The sequence below is a fragment of the Catharus ustulatus genome, chromosome 22 (assembly GCF_009819885.2).
Source record: "Catharus ustulatus isolate bCatUst1 chromosome 22, bCatUst1.pri.v2, whole genome shotgun sequence".
Lineage (NCBI taxonomy): Eukaryota > Metazoa > Chordata > Aves > Passeriformes > Turdidae > Catharus > Catharus ustulatus.
Window position 1 is genome coordinate 7,295,732 of NC_046242.1, and position 22,937 is coordinate 7,318,668.

Sequence of the window (22,937 nt, forward strand, 5' to 3'; positions counted from 1 at the left end):
AATGGGATATCCACAGGAAAAGTGAATTTTTCAGGTGAGGCCACAGGAATGTAAACAGCAGGGCTGGAATTTAAGAGATGACTCCAGCAGTCTGGTTCCTGCATAGCTGGATGTAATATCAGATATTTACCAACCACAGGAGGACAAGCAGGTTTGCTCACAGGCATGGAAAATGAGGATTCCTAAGAAAAACCCTGGATCTCACCACAAACTCCAGCATGAAACATTCAGTGAGGAGAGGGGAAAACCAAACAAAAAACAGACACCGTGTTGTACTTTTTTTGATTTTATAGAATTTTTACAATATATTTCTCTTCATTTGCATATTTTACCCACATCTGTAGCTTTCTTTTTACATGTTGAACTGAACTGGAATAAATCTAAAGGTCTGATATATTTTAAACAACTGATAAAAATTGCAAAGTAGTAAACCCGTAAGAAAAGAAATTATAAAACTCTCGTTTTTAAGTGTTTAATGAAAGCAAGTCAAATGTATCATTAGGAATAATATGGTTTGTTTTAAACACATCATAGGTGATTCAGGCAGGACAACTTTTTTAGTTTTTCTTATATTAGGCACATTTTTTTTCAGCATACCTGTTTTCCAGACAGTTTTATACAATTCAATAGCATCATTCACATCCACTTGAAACTTCTGCATAATTTTCAAAATGTGATAGATCATGAATATTCATTATTGGTGTTCTATTCCTCTCTCTTTAGAGCTACCAGAAGAAAAAAAAATAATCAGTGTTTCTTGTCTGTTAAAAAATCCATAATTAATGATTTGAGTTATAAGGCAGCAACAGATTCAGTGTCAACTCAGGTCACAGTCCTTCAGTTCCATCTAGTGGGTAGAAATTATATTTAGTGGACACTGTTCCTAGACAGTTCCTTCAGGGCAAGACGACTGACTGACGAGGCCAGTCACTGCTGGTAGAGTAGGTTGAGTGGTAATGCCTAGCAAGGAATTCTGGCCACTCCTGTGTCATCCTTGCAGCCTCATGTCTTCATCCAGAAAGCAAAAGGACAGTCCAACAGAAAAAAATGTGACTATGGCAGAGCTGTGACAGGTTCTGTGAATGGTTTATTTACAGTCTTCATCCCTGATGTGAAAAAAGAAAAAGCCTTCTTTGGCTGAGCAGGCAGAGCTCAGCAGCTGCACAGCTCAGCACAGCAGCCCATTGCATATCTGTGATTCCTCAGCCATGGATGCCCACTGAGGCAGTGAAGAGAAGTCCTACTGCTCCAGAGAAGCAACTTCCAAGTGCTCACCTGCCCCATCCATAGACTCCCTAACACCAGTTTAGAAACATCTCCTTTTGGTGGAGCCCAGGATCTGTTCAAACAATGCCAAGGTGTGAAGCACTGGGCTCCCCAGGGACCTCTGACACCTCTGCAGGGAGGCTGCAAACTCAGACACCCTGTGTGGATGTGGGAACAGAGTGATCTGTGCATTAAGTACACCACAATCTTGGTAATTCCCTTCCCATCTCGAAGTCTTTAAGGAAATCAACTCAGGAAGCTCAAGGAGGGCTTTCAGAGCAGCATCTGCTTCCTTTCAGTCTTGCACAAATACTACACTTCTCCTGAATCCTGGCATTCTCATTTGCTAAGAGAGCCACTCCATTCCTCAAGGCAATGGCTTCTTGGCCTTCAATTTTAAGTCTTTCAGGCAGAATAATCACATTCTGATTCAAGCACTCACTGTGCACTCACTTGGCTGAACAGAAGTCAAAACAGAACTCTACAGCACAAGAGCCCATTAAAAAAAAATCTGAGGGATGTATTACTGCATGTTTCCCTCTCAGAGGGAGATTGGGCCACCCTTGAACTCCAGCCCCAGCTGACAAGAGCATCAGTTCAGAGGACACTCCCCAAAGCAGGGCTCCTGTGCACTGGTATTTGGGCACCACTCAAATTTTGGACAAGCAGGGTCAATAAATACATTTCCTTCTGACAGAGCCACTGCTATACACAACTTGCATTCAGTTACTACTAGAGCTTTTGGCTGCCTTTTTTTTTCCATACTCCAGTGTTGGGGTGAAGAAGTGAAGAACAAAATTAGCATTAAAATAATCTGAATTTATATTTGACAAGAACTGCTCTACAAACTGTGCAATGGCACCCAAAATACACCCCCAAACCTTCCTGTGTTCTTTTTACCTCTTTGGAAATGTAACAATCAATGTAGCTGTGCAGGAAGAAAGCCAATTTATTTCAGCATAGAAGGTCTGCAATTCATTCCATGTTCACTAAGAGAAATGTGGTTATTGCTCTGTAAGATAAGAGTGGATTGATCATTAACCCCACCCTGAGTGCTGGGAGTTCAGGTTCCCAGCATTGCCAAGAAGGACCTCCTAAGCCACTAATATCAAAATAACTGAAGGAAAAAAAGCCTCCTAATTTCTTGTGATTTTTGAGAAATGTGTAAGTTCTTCAGGTCTTCATGTCACCACTGCCTTGTGACTGAAGGCCAGCCTCTGCCCTCTGCACTACAAGAATGGGCTATTTGGAATAATACACTGGAGATAAAGCAAGGTAAGAACAGGTGACCCAGGTGACTGAATCAAAGAACAGGAGAAATAAAGCTCTTGCACGAGGATGCTGTGAAACTGGAATCCTTCAACCGCTTTGCAAATCACCCACAATTTGTTTCACAACCTGTAGTTTAGTAAGAATTGAAATCCTTTTCCTTGGGAAGTAGCTTCCAAAGCAAAAATGACAGGATTCAAGCGTGGACCATTGCTGCAGCAGCCACCATATTCTGGTTTGCCTGTTTCCCTCTGAAGTTGTACAAGAGATGCTGCTGGTGGCATCACCCCGAGTGCAGCAGTGTTTGCTGAAGCTGACACTTTCAAGGATCAAGTTTCCTCAGGAGCAGATGATACAAATGTGGGGGCTTTCCATTCTCATACTTCAGCTACGTTCTTTCCTTTACTTCCTCTGAATAAAAAACAATATTGTTCTGTTTACTCTAACATGCTACAATATGTGCATACATAACTGTAGGCGACGCATGAGTTACTTTGAGATGTGCTTTTTCATTGAAGTGCGCTGTTACTTGTACAAATTCTACATCAAGGTGGAAGGAAGGAAGGCTGCAGAGTGCTCATACACTGAAGCTGAAGGAACTTCTCCTGAAGGGAGTTAAGATGTTTGTTCCAATGTCCTATGGACAAACTATTCTATCCCATGCACTCCGGCCTGAGCCAGTATTAAACATTCCAGAAACTTGTTGATTTGTTTGGATAGTTAATGGCAAGGCTGATAGCAGCAATGTTTTTCAGGGCCTAGAAAAGAAAAGGAAAAACAAAGTCACACCAAATATTCTCCTCAGGTCCAAAGTGTAAAGAAATGGTAGGAAACTAAACAGAAATAGAAACCTAGAATGGAATGGTTTGGTTTGGGAGGGACCTTAAGATAATTTCATTCCACTCCCTGCCACAGACAGCAGCCCACATTGCTGCAAGCCCCATCCAACCTGGCCTTGGACACTTTCAGGGATGGGGCAGCTCACAGGGAAGCCTGTGCCAGGGCCTCACCACCCTCATGGGGAAGAATTCTTTCCCAATATCCTAGAGAAGCATTTGTGCATAGCTCACTCACAACTTTCAGAAGTACTGTAATGACCAAGTACATGAATATGTCTTTTATACAATGAGAAATCATTCAGTGTGTGCCACAAAGATCCCAGAGCCAGCCAGCCCTGGGGCTGTGCAATCCTACCTGTGCTGTGCAGCGATGAAGATGATCTTCAGTATTTAAGGCAAGCAAATACTCCTGTAGAGATCCAAGCTCCTGCAGCCAGAAAACATGCAATGAACACCAGTGTTTCTACCAAAGGTGATAATCTGCTAATTAACATTAAAATGTTGGTCATTAGAGCAGCCCCCAAGAAGCAAAGGTATCAGAACTGCACACTAGACTCTCCCAGACTGGAACAGTTTGTGATCACAAAAATGAGCTCATGACACTGTTCATGTTTAAAGTTCAAAACCAATTCAATGAAAACCACCTGCAAATACCTTTAAATTAATTATTAAACTAGAATTCCTCTCAGACTGAACAGTGGCTTTAAGGCCTTAATAGTCAAGACTATTACTTAAAGTTCAACGATGGATAAGGTAACAGAATTCCCCTCTAATTAGAATTTGCTGCCACACTCCAAAAGTGAAAGTTGTTAATGTTTGTGTAGCTATGAAGGATAAAGGAAAACTGCACTGAGTGGAACACTGAATTCTCTCATTCCCAGCACTGAGGAAAGGAGGGATAGAAGGACAGGAAGTGCTTACAGTAACTCTGTTTTCTGTCACAAAGAAGAGTTCTGCCAGTGCACGATGAAGAGGAAGGAGAATACCAGGCTTGGCCGTGTCAAGACATGAGTTGTTTTCCATATGGGTGAAAAGCTGCCAAAGTGGCTTCAATAAGGTGAGGTCACAATCCCTGCAAAAAAAAAGTAACTGAAATGAAATCATGGTGAAATAGTGAGTAACCACCATGCCCATTTCTGGGAATGGGGAGGTGAAGGGAAAACCAAAACCATATCAAATTTAAGAGACCAAAACCATACATTTGTGACAGTTAAAAATAAAAAATAACCACTTTACTAAATGTTCTTGCATCTAGAAATATTCATGCCATACATACAAAAGCTAAAGGACACATACCCCTTCTAAAACTCAATTACAGGTTTAGTAGTACAACTAAAAATAATAACTTAAAAGCTTTTATTTTACAGGGTATCAAATAATCACTTCACCAGGTTTATTTCATTCTTACCTTAATTCTGCAGTATAACTAATACAAAGAGAATAAATGTCTAGAAAATTAATTGAAATCAACCTTTGTCCTGTTTTGTGATGATGGTTTTTTCTTTACAATGACATTTGAATTAATGGATTTCTTTAAAGGCCAGGAAAGAAGAGTAAAACATTTCTGCTACCAAAGCACTGCAAATTCCATCTGACAAGCAAATTAAGAATACCTGCTTCAAACCACAGGGTTTTTTTGTTTCAAAACAGTATGAGTTTAGTGCCTTTGTGTTCCCTTGGCCATTGGGGCAGGATGTGGAGCAGTGCACTCACCCCTGGCTGCTGCACTGCACGATCTTCAGCAGCAGGTGGATGGCCTTGAGCCGCTGGTGCCCCGTCTGGCGACACGCCACTCCCACCTGCCACTCCCACATTTTGGCCAGTGGAAGGTGAGGAATTACCCTTTCCTCTGACAGCATCTGCTTTAGAATTTCAAATCCTGAAAAAAACCCAAAAAATTCAAACAGCTGGTCAGTTTTGTGGGGACACGTTCTGTTCATACAGTTAGTTTTCTCCATACACCAAGTATTGCAAGCCAGAAATATTGAAATAAAATACCAAACAAAAATCTGAGATAATTCAGATAACTGAGATTACATCCTGATGTGGCAATTCTTTTCTGAGGCAAAACTTACATAAAATTAGAAACAATCACATCCAAAATTAAATTTTTGCCCAAATAAGGCAAACAAAACACTCACCCTCCCTACAATATGATATGCAGTAGAGTTTTGCTGATGGGAAATTATCCACCAGCCTCAATGTCATTAAAAATATTTAAACTCTAGTATAAACTAACAAAACCTCTTATGCTAGAAATTAGACCCAGAACCATCCTATTTTAATGGAAAACCACTTTAGAAAAATGCAATTACCATTATTTCTGTTTCCAATTATGGCATCCTGGAGTGTTCACTAAATACTCTGTGTAATTACTATCATATAATGAGATTTTGGATTATTTTAATTGTAATGTCCAAGTCTCTGTGAAGATTTTGTGTTTCTACCCCAAAGTCACAGGAAATAAGAGACACCAGTTGAGTTTCAAGTTGAACAAAACTGATCACGTTATTTCTGAGACACTGAATGCAAATTCTAAGTCAAGGAAAAGGAATAAGCACAGGTCTCTCAAAGCTCAGCAAAATGACTAAAAAAGGCCCTTTTCAGTAATTCTGAGCATCTCTTACCTGTCTGAAACCTTCCCAGATGACCTGCAGTCACTGTAAACTTATAGCCCCACTCGGTGTTGCTCATGTCAGAAGTAAATCTGTAGTAGAGTGTGTCTCCTATGTGCAGGGAAGGAAGCAAGCCCACATTACTATCTTCTGAGTTTGTTGTGCCATCTCAAATACAATTCAAATGAAAAGTCTGAAATTAAATTATGCTAGAGGTCTTCATTCAAGAGAGGTGGTCTTTTCTGAGTTTGTTTTGCTATCTCAAATACAATTTAAATGAAAAGTCTGAAATTAAATTATGCTAGATGTCTTCATTCAAGAGAGGTGGTCTTGTCTTTTTTGGTAACTATGAAGCACAAAGAACAAGTAACAAAGAGGAGGTTGAAGCAAAACCCACAATGGTTTCCCCTGTCTAAAGATACTGGGCAGGAAGGATAATGTCTTTTACATTTTGGTCAACTAAATAGAGGAAAATTAAGAAACTCCATATTCTACATATGTAACTTCATTTATGAAACAAGAACCACTATACAGGCAGCCAAGTTATTTACAACAACACTTGAACTCATTGGACAAAAGGTTTAAAATATTTAAAAGTTATAAAATTATATGGAACATTTTTCCACCAAGGAAGAAAACTTAAACTTAATCACTTAAAAACAGAAGGACTATCAAAACATGTGACCACTTTACAATCAGGCAAAAAACATTAAAAAGGTTTTTGCCACTGTAGCATCTACACCTTCAGAGATAAATCCTGGTAGTTGGCTGTTACACTCCACAAAACATCTTACCTACTCTGCTCTATAATACTGTTTATATATATACAAATATATCGTGTATAGTGTGTACATATATATAAAATATACAGTATATATATAATATAATATATATTTAGCATATATAATATACTATAACACTGTTAAAATATCTTTCTGCCCCATGAAAAAGCCTGTCACCCTGAGACAAGCAGGCTAGATTTCATTGGGAAACAGAATTTTCCAAGTTTCATGAACAAGAAAAATTCTGAAAACATTTTTTAGGATTTAAAATGAAATATCTGTAAAATAATTTCCCTTTTTATCATGAAATGGTGTGGTGGTTTGTATAAATTTCCTGAAATAGGCAGTGTTCTCTCCTACTCATAAGAGAAAGCCCTTCAATCAAATGAAAACCCAGAAGCCTTTAAATGTCTGGTTTCAGCTAAAACCTGCAGGAATCAAGAGCCTTAATCCAGCCAGCCTTGGTTGGAAATGAACTTCCACTAGGTGAAACTCGAATTTCACAGCCAAGGCTGCTCTAAACAATGGGCTGAGAAGTTCAGCTCCTTGGCAAACCTCAGCAACTATTAGGGAGGAAGAAAAAGACATGTAGAAGTTAAAAAAAATCCAAAATATTCCTACAGAACGCACATCTGCTTTTAACTAGCACCTTGCAACCCAAAACCAGCACCTTGTAACCCAAACTGGTTTGCTAAGAAAGCTCCTAACTCTCTTTACAGGTGCTGAGAGTCCTTCAAGTCAAGAGCTTCCTGCAGCACCCCAGTGCTCAGTGGGTTAAAACAGTTTAAAATCAGAAGCAGGGGACTGTGCAGTCCTTGATCTCCCTGGCATTTGCCCCTCATGTGCTCTCACAAATGTGCTGAGAGAATCCAGAGTGCAGCTGGCAGCCAAACCTGGGTTTTTTCCAGCTGTGCTCTGTGGCACCAGCTGGAGCCAAGGTGCTGGCACTGGCTCTCTTTGCTCAGAGCAGCAGCAGAGCATGGAGACAGAGATAAGCATATATTTCTCTTTTTTTTTAAATAAAAAATGTGCTTCCTGTGGAAAGTAAGACAAGGCATAAACAATGTAAGTGAATATCGTGCAGAACAAGGACTGTGCTGGAACAGAATCAAGATCAAATTTGTTTCCAGTAGCTGAGTGCATGCTTTGACTGAGGGGTGGAAAGAAAAGGTCACAGCACAACAACAGATAAGCCAATTTTCAGAAACAAATGCAAGAGCAGCACGTCAGAGCAAACAGAGTGGGACAAGGAAAGAATTGGCTCTTTTCCTACACATCTCAGGAACATCCACACTGAACTCATCAGGAGTTTCTCTCAGGAGCCCCATCCTATATAAATACCCTGTAGAGCCCTGAATCACCTGGAAGCTCAAAGTCAGTCCATTTCTGGGGAGAGCCACTGAAGCTGTGCCGGTCCTGCTGGAAGTCGCTGCTGCTGGACATGAGCAGCTCATCACAGCCCTCCTCTGTGTTACACTGAGAGTCAAACTTGATGGAGAGGTAGATAGCACCAGGAATGTGAACTTTATCCTGAGGAATGAACACAGCAGCTTTGAGTCCTGTCACACTGTACCAGCCAGAGCCCACTTAACTTTCACCATAAAAACCAGGGAGATATAAAAAATATTACAGTATCTCTGTGAGTAAAAAACTCTTTGATATTTTTACCCACAGCTAATTTAATGTTAATAAATGTAAAGCGTGGCCTATTGTTCACATTAGCTATTAAGCATGTAAAATGAATTGTCAGCAATGCTTTCCTTTTTCAAAAGCAGTAATTGTTGCTGATATTGATCTCATTGCCAGAACCTAAGGGGTTATATGCATTTTTAAAATAAAAATCAGAGTCAGAGCAGCAGGGAAATTAAAAATCTCAAGATTGCCCCAGAGGCAATAATTACTCTACCAAACTATATCAGAAAAATGCTTTTTAACAGTATCAAGAGAAAAAACTGTGTCAGGAAAAGAGTCTAAAATGAGAAATACAATAAAAAAAGACACCACTCCTACTTCAATCTAACAGCACAAGGGAGTAACAGGCCAACTGAAACAAAGCTTTGGCAGGAAGGGTAGAAACATTTGATCATTAAAGCCTTGAAATTATTTACAAATCTGATCTGCTTCAAATACATGCCCAGTAAAAGCAGGTAAGTGATGCACTTTTCATATGACTGAATTAGAATTACACTCAAGTGCCTGACTGAACACAGGGCAAGGCCTGAGCTATCTGACATCAGTCTTTCCAAGCAAGACTGGACAGACCTCACAGGTGCTTCAAGCACAGAAGTCCCACAGGGACCCACATGGAATTTGGAGAGGCTTCTGCTCCAAGCCCTGGGTGATTTCAGCCCCAAGTCATGCCCTGCATCCATGGCTGCCTTACCTCAAAGTTGGTATTGTTGTTGTAAGGATGCTGAGATTCCCTCATCTGCACTGCCATCCCTGGCTCCTCCATGAACTGACAGGCTGTCAGGGCCATGGTCCCCAGCATGCTCTCCTTGCACCCATGCAGCACTTTCTGGAGAATCTGGGGAGGAGAAACCTCATGTAAATACAATTTACTGTCAAAAGAACATTTATAACTGTCATGCTGATGGCTGACATGAGTCATGTCCAGCCACACAGTATTTTGGAAGAGGGAATCAAGGTACCAGCAAGAAACAAGATAAATTCACAAATGATGCCTACAAGTGTGATCTCCATAAGCACAAAAGATTTCACTCTGTCCTCTGTTCTAGATCTTTCATTCTTTATTTGATAAAAACATGACAGATATTGGCTATATCTCCTCACATAACTGTTAGAATCAAGGTTCACCCAATTAATTAATTAACAGGAAAGTAGATCTGTATTAAGTGAGACAACTCAACATACTAAACAGGCACCTTCTATACCTACAGCTTTTGATTTGAATAGACTATGTCATATATTTCAGCCATCAAAATAAATGTACAACTCTGTGCATAAGAAAAAATGACAAAATATCAATTTGATGGCTGAAGTTTTGAAAGCAGCAGATGCAAGTCCTTGGTGTTTAAAAGCACCCAAAAAATGCCCTTTAATCTATCAGGACACACTAAATATAATTCAGAGCCACCTGAGTCTCCCTTTTTCTTATTTTTATAGCAGTGCATAAAAGCGCTGAATTGGGAATTCTGTTACTTGAGGCCCTTTCAGGTCATCAGAGCAACTCATTCCATGTCTTCACCTGCCATCTCCTAACTCTTCCATAAAATGGAATACACCAGCTCAGGCAGCAAATCCATCAAAAACTGATTTCTTGGGAAAAGGAGTTTAAAAAACAAAGGCAGTATGTAGCAGTTCCCTGAATGCATTCTTTGCCTTGCACTTGCAGAACAGCCTAAGACAAAGGCTAAGCTTTTGCATTTAATATGCCTTAACAGGTTTTATTCTATCAGCTCATCCTGCCCTTTTCTGAACCCATAAAAACACCCTAGGGCAACAATTTCCATGACTTACTGTGTCAAGAACCTGTTCTTTTGGTTTGTTTTGGACCTGCCACTTATTACCTTAATCTGACACTCCTTTGTTTTCTTACTGGGAGGGCCAGTGAATAATACTTGCTCTTAACTTTTGTATGCTATTTACTGCTTTAAATCTACAGAGGAAGAGGAACAGACTTTTCCATTACTCCTTCTCCCTCAATGCCCCACAGGGGAAAGATCCTGAATGAAGAAAACCACTTGGTTCCTCATACTGAAGTTATTCCATGGCTATAATAACCCCTGCCATTCTTGTCTAGGCCTCTTCAGTTGTACTACATCTTATTTTATTTTTTTAAATGAGATGAGAGTCACTGCAGTCCAAAAGTGTGCATAGTATTGGTTCAGTGGCATATCAATGCCTTCTGCTTTATTTTTCATTCCCTCTTTGCAGATTCCCATCACTTCGTTTGCTTTGACTGCTGTGAAGCCTTGAGCTGACACTTTCATTTCAACATTCTATTGTAATTCCAAGATCACTTCCACCACCAGCTCATCAGTGGAGTAGCAGGTATTACCATATACACATTGAGATCCAAGAAAAAGCAGCTTTTAAAAGGCACTGCCTATTTTACCAATTTCTCTAGACTACCATCTAGATGGTCTGTTTTTAAAACAGAGTGCCTATTTTACCAATTTCTCTTTCATTACTGAAAAAGTTTTCTCTACACAGCTAGTTTTTTCACTTTCTGTTAACAAGATCAGCATATCAAGACACTGACAGATTCCAATTGCTTTTGCAGAACCGATTTAAATTTTGGAGTTTCAATGTAGTTAAAAAAAGTACTTTTGTTAGTCAGTCTCATGGCACATAGGCACAGGTTTTGATCACATATCTAAGTGAAATCCTCTTACTTTTTCCCATAGCTGCTTCTCCTCTAGCTGCATCAGCATGTCCAGGATGTATGTCATATGGGCTGGGCCACTGAGGTCTAGGATTTCCTCATTGATTGCCACATCATCAGGCCACTCAGCTAACAAGGATGCCAGCACATGCCTGGCATACAGAACTGCAATGGCCTCATTGACACGGTACAGGTATTCCCTCACTGCCTTTTTGCTCCTGGAGTCCAGCTCCTTGTGCAGCAGGATGGAGCTCTTGGTGCGCCGCTGCTTGGCGTAGCTGAGCTGCAGGTCACTCTCTGTGTTGGTGATGAGTTTCTGGGCAACAGGGTTGGTTTCTTCTGTTGCTTTATCACAGAGTACAGGCTTTGACTGCAAGAAGAGAAATGCAAGTTTGCAAACAGGCTGTCAGTAATTTACTGCCTTATGTTTAATACCTGAACAGTCAAACTGCAAGCTGGATTTACAAATTAATTTGCCAAAAGCCCCACAAAAGTGGGATCTCTCACACAGCTACAGATTTCCTGAGAAACACTGTTTATGTCTACACACCTCACCATACACTGATGCATTTGTGGAAACAGCAGATAGAATTCCAGGTGTTACTGAAGCTCACCTACAGAGGTAAAGCTACCAAGTGCCCTGAAATGAGGCAAGCTGGGAGGGACTTTTGGAGATCACTTGATCCACATTTGACTTAAGGCTGAGATAAATTCAAAACCAGGGCTTTTGTCCATTAAAGTTTGGACAATTTCCAGGTGTGGATATTTCACAGCCTCTGTACAAGCTGTTGAAAGGCCTATTTCTTTTCTTATAATTACATGAAACTGCTTCAGGAAGCTCCTTCCCCTTTGCTATGCAACTGATAAACAGCTGTGCTGGTGACACCACATGGCCAGGAGTGAGCCTCAAAATAAAGCAGAGCTGTGGGATCCTGCTATTGAATGCAAAACCTAAAGCTTGTGAGTGTAGTGTCTACTTTACAAGATAAATTCATTGCTTCCTTGTTCTGCTGAATTTACTGTAAGATAACAATGATATGCTAAAACAGTAGCATGGCATAAGCTTACAGCAATGAGATACAATCTCTCTTGTGTAAGAGGAGGAAATTACAGCCTGCAATCACAATTTGTTCTCCTGACCTGGGAATCAAGTTTCACTTCCTTAAGGAAGGAATAACATGGAAGAAATACTTGCATCTTGTACCTGCTCATTCATTTTGACATAAAACATTGATAACGGATTATTACAGATGTATAAAAAAATTCTGAGGTCTGAAGTCAAAAGTCAAAATAGAAGCTACTGAATGCCAAAATTCATTATTTTCCAAGTGCTCCTGTTAGTAGAGGTGTCCATACCAAACAGGGTAAGATGATCATATCTGTATCCACTGCCTTGGAACTCTGCTCCTCCAGCTTCAAGCGTTTGCTGGGCTGCCACTTCTGAGCCAGCGTCTGGATCCTCTCATCCGTGGTGATCACATCCCCATCAAACCTTAGCAGAGGCAAAAGAACATCAAAAATACACAAATGTGTTTCCAAAGTAATGCAAACTCAATTAGGGCAATTAAATGCAAATTAAATCTTCCCACCTTCTGTTTTAGGAAGATTAAACTCTGCCTATTTTTATCATGTTAACTGTTCCCCTGTTCTAACAGGCAGAAGGATTTAAATGTTACACAATCACTCATTTCTGTGAGAACATGGTGTCTCTGAGATGCTTTGAGTACCAGAAGCCACATGTGAGCTCTTGACTCTGCCTCAATTCACAGAATTCAGAGTCACAGTGGATCTCTATATGGGAGCTACCACATAGAAAAGAGCATGTGATGTGTTTCAGAAGATGGTGACTTGCTTCCATAAATACAACTCAGCAGGATTTTATTTCCTTACTTTTTCACATGTGAAAACCAAATCTTATCCTTGGAAGAATTTCTATTCAGCACTGAGAGGATTTTAGATTTTTCTCCACCACTGTTTCTCTGCTGAACCCAGACTTTCACATACCTCTTTTGAACTTCCAGGAAAAAAGAATCAGTTCTCTTCATCTGCAACTCATACATGGCTCGAAGAATGTGGAGAGGTGCATTAAGTGCATCGTGTGTCATCTGAGCAAGGAGCAAAATGAAATGGAAAAAACCCCAAAAACACATTAGAGGTGGAAAAGAAAGACTGAATTTCTTTAAGGATCATCATTATTTGCCACTTTGTGGGTAGAGAATTAATGAACTTAGTATCTGGATTAATAACAATGAGAAGCAATTTAGCAAAACACTGTATAATGATTTTGTAGCATTCATTACTGTGATTATATCTTAATTTCTTTAAAGAATGATGCATTGAAGTCATAGTCACATACTTTATAAATTTAGAAGAAAAACAACATATGAATTACCAAATATTTTATGCAACTAGCAAATGCACATTTACCCAGAAGGAGGTAAACTAATTTAAATACCAAGAAGCATATTTTGGTGGCTTCATCCAGGCCCTCCAGAGGATCTGGTTTGTTCTGCTCTGAGTCAACAGGAGCAACAACAGGCTGCTCCACATCTTGATCTTGCTCCCTCTCTTCCAGTTCAGTATCCTCCTGTTCAGCCAGGGAACTGATATCTTGCTTTGAGGAATACAGCATTATTGACAAAATCTACAGAGAAAAAAGGTAGCATATGGTGTGACAGCTGTAGGCATTATTAGTTTATTTGCAATCGGCATCTTAGAGGAACATTATCAAACCTGCACAGCACTTATCACATGCTATTTTACAAAGAAGCACACCTAAAAATTTAAAAACAACCCCAAAACACAAAACAAAACTATTTCCCACTTCACTAATGAGTTACACCTTCCATGCTGCTGCAAAGACAACTTCAGTGCTTAGCTGAAAGTGCAAAGAAAGTTGAGGAAGTAATTATTTAACCATTTCAGTACATCAAAGATTTGAAGATTCCAAGACAAAACCAGAGCAAAAGTGACTATCACCAAAATGCCAGTGATGCCTTACACACCCTTCTCCTTTGAAAACAGCCCTTTGGCTTCATCACAGTCCTAAAAATGAATTAACACAACTCCAGGCAGAGATAAAACATAACTGACAGTTGAACTCCTCTTATCTTTCAGCAATTAACAACCACTGTGAAAGAATATGCTCACATGTGCATTGATCTCCCCACCAGCACTGCAGCAAAACCTTGTGCAAGTCATGCTTTTCTTTATTTTCTAAATTGAAGAATAGAATTTTCAAGAACAGTCTAACTAAAATCCATAAAACAATCTGGGTAGGTGAGTAATGTCTCATCCTGCAAATTTCTTTTCTAATAAAATCAGATTAGTGAAAATCAGCTCCTGCTTTAAAGAATTTAGTTTATTATCCACATGATTATGATGGGCAGAAGGAGGCAGATGCAGGGACACAGTTAAGTGAGCATTTTTTAGAGATTAATTAGAGATAATCTTGAGTCCCCAGGAGGGCATAACTGCCATAACCTTTCATGCCACTGTGTGAAACCTGACTGTGAGCAAAAATGTCACTTTTCTTACCTCCAAGTCTCGGAGAAGCCAAGTCTTACTGAAGCCAGTTCCTTTGCTACACTTCTTCACGAGAAGTTTGAGCAAACCAGATTGAAGAAAGGCAGACTGGATCTCCTTAAAGCCATGAATCTGCACACACAGACACACAGAGAAATAAATAACTAAAAAAGGAACAATGCATCACAGAGCTTGCAAGGCCTTGTCACACAGCCTTGGGTGAATTTCCTGCCCAGATGAACTACACTGGGAATCTTATTCTTTCATTTTGCTGAAATAAAAATCTCTACTTCAAATTCCTTAAGGAATCATCTATGACATGCACATAGTAACTGAGTATCTGTTTTGATCTGACAGTCAAAAAATAAAAAAAGGAAAGAAAAATTTCCTCTTCAAATACTTCAGGAGTGAGCTTCACTCCATAAAATGTTCTTTCTAAAATTTCTTCCTGAGCTCTCCTGAATGGCTGGCCCCCACAGAGGAGAAGCAAAACAACTTCCAGCTCAGACTCACAAAAGCTATCTAAACGCCAGCAACATTTTCAACCCCCTACAGACTGGGAATAAAGGGATCCAGCTGTGAGAATAGTAATTCCCCAGTGTGCTCAGTCAATACCCAAGTTCCTGTAGCCCAGAGTAGAACATCAATTTTAATTTCTCTGTCACATTGTGTATCAGGTACCTTCAGAGTTCTGTAAAGCCCCTTTAGAGCGAGTGACAAGACCCAGGTTGTTTCCACTGCCTCAGGATAGCTGCTGTCCATGCTGGTCTGCAGGAGGTGGGTGGAGATGAGGACAAAGTGCTGCAGGTACTGTCTCAGCTGGGTCTGGGAATCACTGCCTTCTTGCCCACATTTCTCAATCAACTGATAGTCTTTCACTGGAGGAGAGAAAAAACACAATTCACTTGGTTCACATGAAAATGCTGTAGTCCTCTCTCAGTAGATATGAGTAGGCTGAGAAATGAGACATCCTTACATCAATTATGTTCTAATGAAGGTCTTATACAAAATTATCTCAGATTCCCTGAACAGTCAAGAAAGTATTTCATTTTTCAGTACAAGTTAAAAATCCCCAGGTCACTTCTGACAACAGCACATATTTGTACATTAGCACTACAGCAGGCAAAGCTTGCACATGTTGTATTTTACAACTAAAATGGGGAAAGTTCTGACCTGCAATTGATATGATGAAATAAGTATTGCTGGTCTTACTGTTTAAAATGTCATCAGTTAAACAAAAAAAAAAAGCTTTTATATTCAAATCTTCCTTCAATATCAAAAAGTGGTTCAGTCTGTTGACTTTTCCAAATGCCTTTTACACAGCTTCAGTAGTCAAATCTTAGGACAACCTTTGCTTTATTAACCTCACAATATTAGGTCATACAAAGAGAAAGCCCTTACTCCTAAAAACCCAACTGATTTGTTATTATTAAATGTTTCACTTGGTCTCAAATTTTAGGGATATCCAATTATTTTTTTAAATTAGCAATAGTTCTAAAACATTAAGCACAGGTTTGTAAAGGGTAAGACACAAGCACTACATATATCTTGAAACAGAAACAACTGCTTCATTCTTCATCAAAAGCCTATTACTGAGACTTCTCAATTAACAGAATGGTCTCAACAGTTTTCTGAATAAAGATAATTGAAATAATTACTGCAGAAGCTTCACAATTTGGCAGTGACCTGCAAGCAGAATGTGGTAACCTATGAGCAGAAAGTCAGGCAACTTAGCAATAATGGAATTCAAACTCTGCAGACCTGCACAGTGCTCTAGTTAACATTTGCTTTTGAGTATTCATAACAAACTGTAAGGAAATACTCTGAGATTCTCTGATAAAACAAAAATGTCACAGAACCTGTTTTTCTCTTTCGGGTTTTGATGTCTACAACCACTGCCCTGTTTTTCTCAGTGAAGTGCTTCAGGATGATGACATTGTGAGGCTCATTAGCATTATCCATGTACACAGAACGAGTGCCCATACACAGCACCTGAAACAGCAGCAGAACTTCATTAGGATTTGGAATACTTATTTACAAATACACAGCCACGTTGGTTATATTTGCTTAATCTTGCCATTGTATTTTTTGGAGCCTGGTGTTTGCTGATCTTTAGAAAATGGTAGTTTGAGTCTATAAAAGAAATGTCTACAACAACCAACTTAATATTGCATAGGCAATGTGTCAGTTCTCAACATCAAGATGGAGAATGGATTGTTTTGCTTCTATGAAAGCCCTTTTAGATACTGGAACAAATGAAACTGCTTTGCTTGTAGCAGTTGTAAGAAGCATCCAAAGTAATGCCAGGCAAAACCAACTCATTATTCTTCATTAGATCAACATTAATTGTGCACAAGTGAACAGATGTGAACTCTGACACACACCAGGTTTTGAGAGTTTATGAAGGTTGTCCCCAGTTGATGGAATCTGTAGTATTTAGAAAGAGATACCTAAAAGCTTTAACCAATTTGGTTTCCTTTAGGACTGACAGGTCACTTACCTCAGGAAAACCAACCAGCACCAACAAGGTGAAGATGTTGGTGTGCTTCAGCTGGAAGGGCAGCTGCTTAATGCAGTGGTCAGTGAAGGCAGCAATCACATGGTGCCACTGTGCAGAGGAGTTGAGAGCCCGAAGGATGTCTGCCATGGAGCTCGCCCAGTCCAGACCCACACGGCTGCAAGACAGAGCAGGCTGCTTTAGGAGGGCTGGCTGCACACTCACCTGAAGCTATTCTTCCTCAAGACATGTCACTGGTAATCTGTCACAGCTGCACCTTTCAAATTATTACAGAACTGGTTCTCTGAATACTTGAAGCTTTCACGGCAGCTGACACAAGAATTCTGCTTTGCTTCCCATAAAGCATAAATACTGTTGTGTTTTCTGAGAGGGTCTACTGTCCTAAATCAGTGTTCCTGAACACTGCCCCTGCTAACTCTGAATTTGAGTTTAGAACTCAGAAGTTTCTGTTTGCATGGCAGCATGAGGTTTATTTCCCACCTGCTCACTCTGTGAATCACACAACCTACAGGGACTGGTCTCCTACACTAAAGTTAGTTTTTGAGAAAATCCTTTCCCTAAGCTTATGCTCTGGATATTCTGCCTTTAAATTTCATATGCTTTAACATTTTACGAACCCTCTCTGTAAAATACAGCTACAATAAAAAATTACAGTCATGACATTAATCTCAGAATGCTTGAGAGCCTTCTCAGGATCTTCAAAATCTGTCCCTCCCTGATGTTCCTAATGCATTTTTACTACAAAAAACCTCTCTCTCAAATACTCTTACATAGAAAGGGTCAGATCCAGAACTCAGCACTGGTGATAGTTCTGTGACACACTCTCCTCCTTTCCCAAGTTACACAAGAGATTTGTAACAATGTGAGAGAATTAATGTCACACAAAAAATTAAGGACTTTTTGGTTTTCCTCATAGTTTCCAAACCACACTTCTTCCTCCATGACATGCAGTGTAGGTAAGCACACAAAACTGGGCCACTCTTCAGCAGCCTGCCTTGTTCTGGAAGGAAATTAGGATTCCCACTGCAACAAAGGCTGTAGATGCTAAGCCCCTTCCATAACCAAGGTACAGGTTTAATTACCTTTCCATAAAAAAGCCTCTATGCACGAGGCACACATGAAAGAAAATTACTGTTCAGCAGAGATTAACTAATTGGGTTAAGGTAAGAAGCACCTGTCTAAACACACAGCTCCCAGACTGAAGAGGAGATGAGTTGTCTTCCATCCTTCTGGCACTGCAGATCCATCTCCTGGTACAAACAAATTATGCTTGGCTGAAAGGATTTTAGTCACAGCAGCATCCACTTCTGCAGGCATAAGCCTGAGGATTAGCTGGCCCAGGAGTCCCAAGGTTAAATGATAAGTTTCATTCAGGTGGCCAGCATTTGAGATTACAACATGAAACATCAGTGGAAGTATTTGTTCCAGGTTGATCAGAGACATTGTGGAGCCCTGTGAAAAGAAAAATCTCAGTGAGTCAGGGAAAGAAAACAAGAGTTTTAGTCAAAGTCAGCACATGCAAAAGCTTCTGTTCTAAAGGTCTTTCAAATGGGGCAGAAGGAATGAGAAACTACATTCCTACTTTGGTTATTGGCTTGTTAGTGTGACCTGGCATGTGAAGCTAAACTGAGGATTTAAACTCTGCTAAACAGTTAAGCCACTGCTTCACAGATACATTAAAATTCCCTTCCCTCTTCCCCCACCCAGGAAGAAGCCCTTGCATTCCTCAGTGATGTCAGTGTCTGAAGACATTCTGATTCACATTTCATAACATGTAAGCAACATGGGCCAATATCCCACATTTAATTCCTATGAATTTTATTCATGTTATTTGTGCACCTAGAAAACTACCCAGATGAAAGTAAAAGGAACTAACTGATTTGAAAGGTGGTAACATAGCTGCCAGCAACCCCAAAATCCTCTTCTGAGAGCATTCAGCAAAAACTTGTTCCTGGCTAGGTATTAAAACCTTCTCTGTTGGTTTTTGGGTTGAATCCTCTGAGAGGGAGTCACCTGCTTTATAAATAAAAACAAAAAAAGAAAATCCCCTAAGTGACATTAAAAATAAAAGAAATAAGTGCTAGCTTCATTTTTATAATCCAAATCTAAAAATAAATAGAAATTATAAAAATCATTATTTTTATTACAATATAAAAATAAAGTCTTTATAAAAGTGTATGGAAAGAGAAGGTAAAGAAATTTAGACCAACTACTAAAAACATATAAAGGACAGTGCTACAGACAGATTCATTTAACTATCAACATTCTTACACTCTGTCTTTAACAGGGTAAGACACTTATTTTGTGGTTAAAGTGCATCAGAACACACAAGTATTGTGTTAGACCAACTGGGACTATAATCTCACACATGGATAAATACTTGTGGAAAACTACTCTGATTTCCAGACTCCTTTAAACAGACTGCAAGGCACTTGTTCAAAGCAGTGTCTGGCAGGTTTTCACAAAGCAGACTTAGACATTTGAAAATATGCAGAACTGGATTAGGAATAAAACAGACAGCTGTTTCTTTGCAGATGAGTGGTATTTCTGTGACAGGGAAAATGAGAAATGATTTTTTACCTGTTGCAGGACCATTCCCATCCACAGACAAGTCTGACTCTTGTCTCACAACAGCTTTCTTTACAGAGACAGCTTTGACTTCAATTTCTTGTTTCCCTGCTTTATCTTCTGCAGGAGACTGGATTTCCTTGTGAGTATCTCCTTTCCCCTAAAAATAAAACAGAAATACTAAAAGATTAAAACAATATGCAATACCTGCAGGAGCAAGCATGGAAAGAATTCAGTCTTCTGCACTTGACAAACATTCTTCTTTGAGTATTAAAACCTTCTACTGAAGAATTTCTCGATGTATTCATGACTTAAGTTTCCACACAAATTATGTTCTTTTATTTTGCTCATATCTCCCTGCATAAAATTACTACACTATAATAGTCTTAAACACTGTATAAAACTGTAGGAAACTCATACTCCTACTCAAGAGTGCTAACAACCAGGGGAAATGACAGTCCTTTCACAAAGAACAAGACATGTCCCTCTCCTGCAACACTTTTGTGAATCAGCCAGATCTAATTACAAAAACAACTGCTCCCTTTCCCCCCAATTTTTACCTACAAATGAAATCATTACTACCCCTTATTTCAGTCCCACATTCAGAACAGGCTGTTTAAGCATCTGAGGATGTTTCCTATCAGATCACACATCTGACACCAGGGGTTCTAGAAATAACAGGTACTTACACCACGAAGCACCAGAGAGCCTGTGCTGTGTTTCTCATCTCTTCTCCTCCCTGCTCTATCACCAGGATGACTTTTTGGAGCACTGTCTTTGGGAGGACTGCCTGAAACAGTGTCACTCTCTGAGAAGGACTCATCTTCTGGTAACATGCAGAGGAGAGCTGAATTTTTCAGTCCTGGGAGCAAAAAAATTATGAAAGTTATTTAGCTGCTGAGTGAAAGACAGACAAAAAGCAGAACTGAAACACTTTAAAAGAGAACTGGAAACTTCTTACACACTTCTTTTGAACATTAACTCCATCAAAAACATGTTTTCTATCAAGTTCACATAATTATGTGGTTCCATTAAATACTAGTGATGGACAGATGGTGACATCTCCCACCTCAGGGATGCCACTGGGGTAGAGGTCTTCATTTAAGAAAGCAGTAGAGTATAAATTATGAATAGCAAATGATGTTTGCCTTATTTTTCAATCTTCTGACCACTTGCACAATAGAACTGTATATTGTAAAGAGATTAATTACTGAGCATGTGTAAATATTTGGTGGTGGTGGTATTCGTGTTAGAGCTACTCACAAAAACTACAAGTGAACTTATTTGAATTTTGGTTTAGAATTTTTGATACATTCAAATTAGGTCCCTATTGTATAACCCTATTTTCTGTAGTAGGTCATTGTTCACAGAAACCCCCATTTCCAGACAAATGAACAGAAATTTATACCACAAACATGGTTAAAAATCTCTTCCCAAGAGATGCAGAACAAAAAACTTTTCCACCGAGTTATTTGCTGTCCTTCAGCTGTCAGTGATACATTACTAAAAGAGCATGAAGCTGTATTGACTGATCCCTTTACAACAGCTAAGATGGAAAAAAAAACACTCAAAGACTTGCCAAGTTGTCTCCAATGTTTATGTAATCATAAAATTAGTTTTCTCAAGCACTCTATTTTCCGTGTTCCAGTGACCCTGAAGGACACTTGTTCTACATTTGCTTTCTACATAAACAGTTATTCTCAGTGAAGTACACAGTAGCTTCCCCTTTCCTTTGGAAACTTGTAACCACAGACATTTCTGACACTTGTAGAAAGCATTGTTCAGAGCAGGAGCTGACTCACCTTTTCCATGCTGTGCTCTCATCAGGCACTCCCCAATGAGCTGAATGCACTGATGCTGCAGAACTCTGGCATGACTGAGGACCTGAGGATCCAGTTTCTCTCCTTCTACTTCCTCCCCATTTGCCAGATCTGCACTGTAGAGGGTCAAGGCAGCAAAGAGCAGCCAGGAGTAGTTGTGGACGTAGGGCTGGATGAGGCGCTGCCGGTCGCTGATCCGGATGGTGACCATGGGGTACACGGTCATGCTGTGTGTGGGGAGGTGGCTGCAAGGAGAAGGGACATCACTCAGCAGTGCAGCTGGGTTTGCTAACCAACACATCACAGGAAACCACTGAGAACCCAACCCATTGCACAGGTTCAAACTGTGGATCTGGTTTTTATGACCTCTGGTGTCAAACACTGACAACTGTTGTTTTCCACAGCAGGGACTCTCTCTTCTATCCTGTCATACTGGCAACTCCTTCTGCAGCTTTTCTAGCCACATCCAGGAAACAACTGCTACCAAGTGACTTCACAAGTTGAGGAAGGTTTCCAAACATTTTTGCCAAATTGATCCTATCCTTTCCTTTTTTTTCCTTTCCTTTTTCTTCCTTTCCTTCTTCTTCCTATCCTATTTCCCCTAAGGAGACCAAGGAGATGTTCTGGAAGCACCATGAGAATGACTGACTGTATTTAGCTACTAAATATTATCTTTCTGCCACATGGGGAAAAGCAAATCCCATTTTCAATACCTGTCAGAGTATTTCTTTGCATGATAGCATCCATAGCAAAGGTCAAAGTCATCACAAACATTGCAGTTCATTCTTCGACCTATGATAACTCCTTGGCAGTGATCACAGGCATATTCCATGTTCACCATTTCATGGTCATCCTCATGTCCTTCAGGTTTAACTCCACCTGTAAAGAAAGATTTCCCTGTAAATCTTTTTGCCAAAGGACCTTTCCTAATTTCAAGTTCACATTCATACTAGGGAAAGAACAGTTAAACATTTCCAAAGAACCCAAGAAAAATGTTTGACTTCATTTTGTGTATAATTTACAAGATACTGTTTTGGTTTCAAATCCAGGGATTTGGGGGGGTTTTGGCTTCAAATCCAGGGTTTTGGGGGGGTTGTTGAATGGCTCTTACCAAGGAAACAAGTTTTACACAGATCCATGTCATTGCACTGCAGGCAGCGGTAGCGATGCCACGGCGCGATTTCATCGCAGCCATCACAGGATATGTCCACGTTCAGCAGGTCACAGTAACGAGCCACAAACATGTGCATCTGCAGCAATAAATCAACACAATTACTTGAGTATTTTTTTCTGACTTTGAGAAAGCTTCAGACAGGAAGCAGAATGTTGCCCCTGCCAAAACTGAATGGGGATCTTTCAATCACTTTAGATTCTTGAAAGTCTACAG

General features: G+C 39.8%; 1 protein-coding gene across 2 annotated transcripts in view; it reads right to left on the reverse strand.

Annotated features, from left to right (window-relative positions):
- Positions 1-270: 270 nt before the first annotated feature.
- ZZEF1 (zinc finger ZZ-type and EF-hand domain containing 1) overlaps positions 271-22,937 on the reverse strand; it is a 56,953-nt gene continuing 34,286 nt past the window's right edge. The window contains exons 34-55 of one of the 2 annotated variants that reach the window (XM_033078182.2): positions 22,662-22,800; positions 22,264-22,429; positions 21,533-21,795; positions 20,420-20,592; positions 19,743-19,890; positions 19,039-19,175; positions 18,337-18,614; positions 17,145-17,319; positions 16,504-16,636; positions 15,326-15,522; positions 14,657-14,776; positions 13,575-13,763; positions 13,124-13,224; positions 12,476-12,611; positions 11,130-11,489; positions 9,155-9,298; positions 8,133-8,301; positions 6,002-6,100; positions 5,088-5,253; positions 4,296-4,446; positions 3,730-3,801; positions 271-3,293 (exon numbers count right to left, since the gene is read on the reverse strand). In XM_033078182.2, coding sequence (XP_032934073.2) covers positions 3,219-3,293; positions 3,730-3,801; positions 4,296-4,446; positions 5,088-5,253; positions 6,002-6,100; positions 8,133-8,301; positions 9,155-9,298; positions 11,130-11,489; positions 12,476-12,611; positions 13,124-13,224; positions 13,575-13,763; positions 14,657-14,776; positions 15,326-15,522; positions 16,504-16,636; positions 17,145-17,319; positions 18,337-18,614; positions 19,039-19,175; positions 19,743-19,890; positions 20,420-20,592; positions 21,533-21,795; positions 22,264-22,429; positions 22,662-22,800 — 3,591 coding nt within the window. In that variant the 3' untranslated portion in view covers positions 271-3,218. Of the gene's footprint in view, positions 3,294-3,729; positions 3,802-4,295; positions 4,447-5,087; positions 5,254-6,001; positions 6,101-8,132; positions 8,302-9,154; positions 9,299-11,129; positions 11,490-12,475; positions 12,612-13,123; positions 13,225-13,574; positions 13,764-14,656; positions 14,777-15,325; positions 15,523-16,503; positions 16,637-17,144; positions 17,320-18,336; positions 18,615-19,038; positions 19,179-19,742; positions 19,891-20,419; positions 20,593-21,532; positions 21,796-22,263; positions 22,430-22,661; positions 22,801-22,937 lie in introns of both variants that reach the window. The other variant, XM_033078181.1, reaches the window with a different exon arrangement.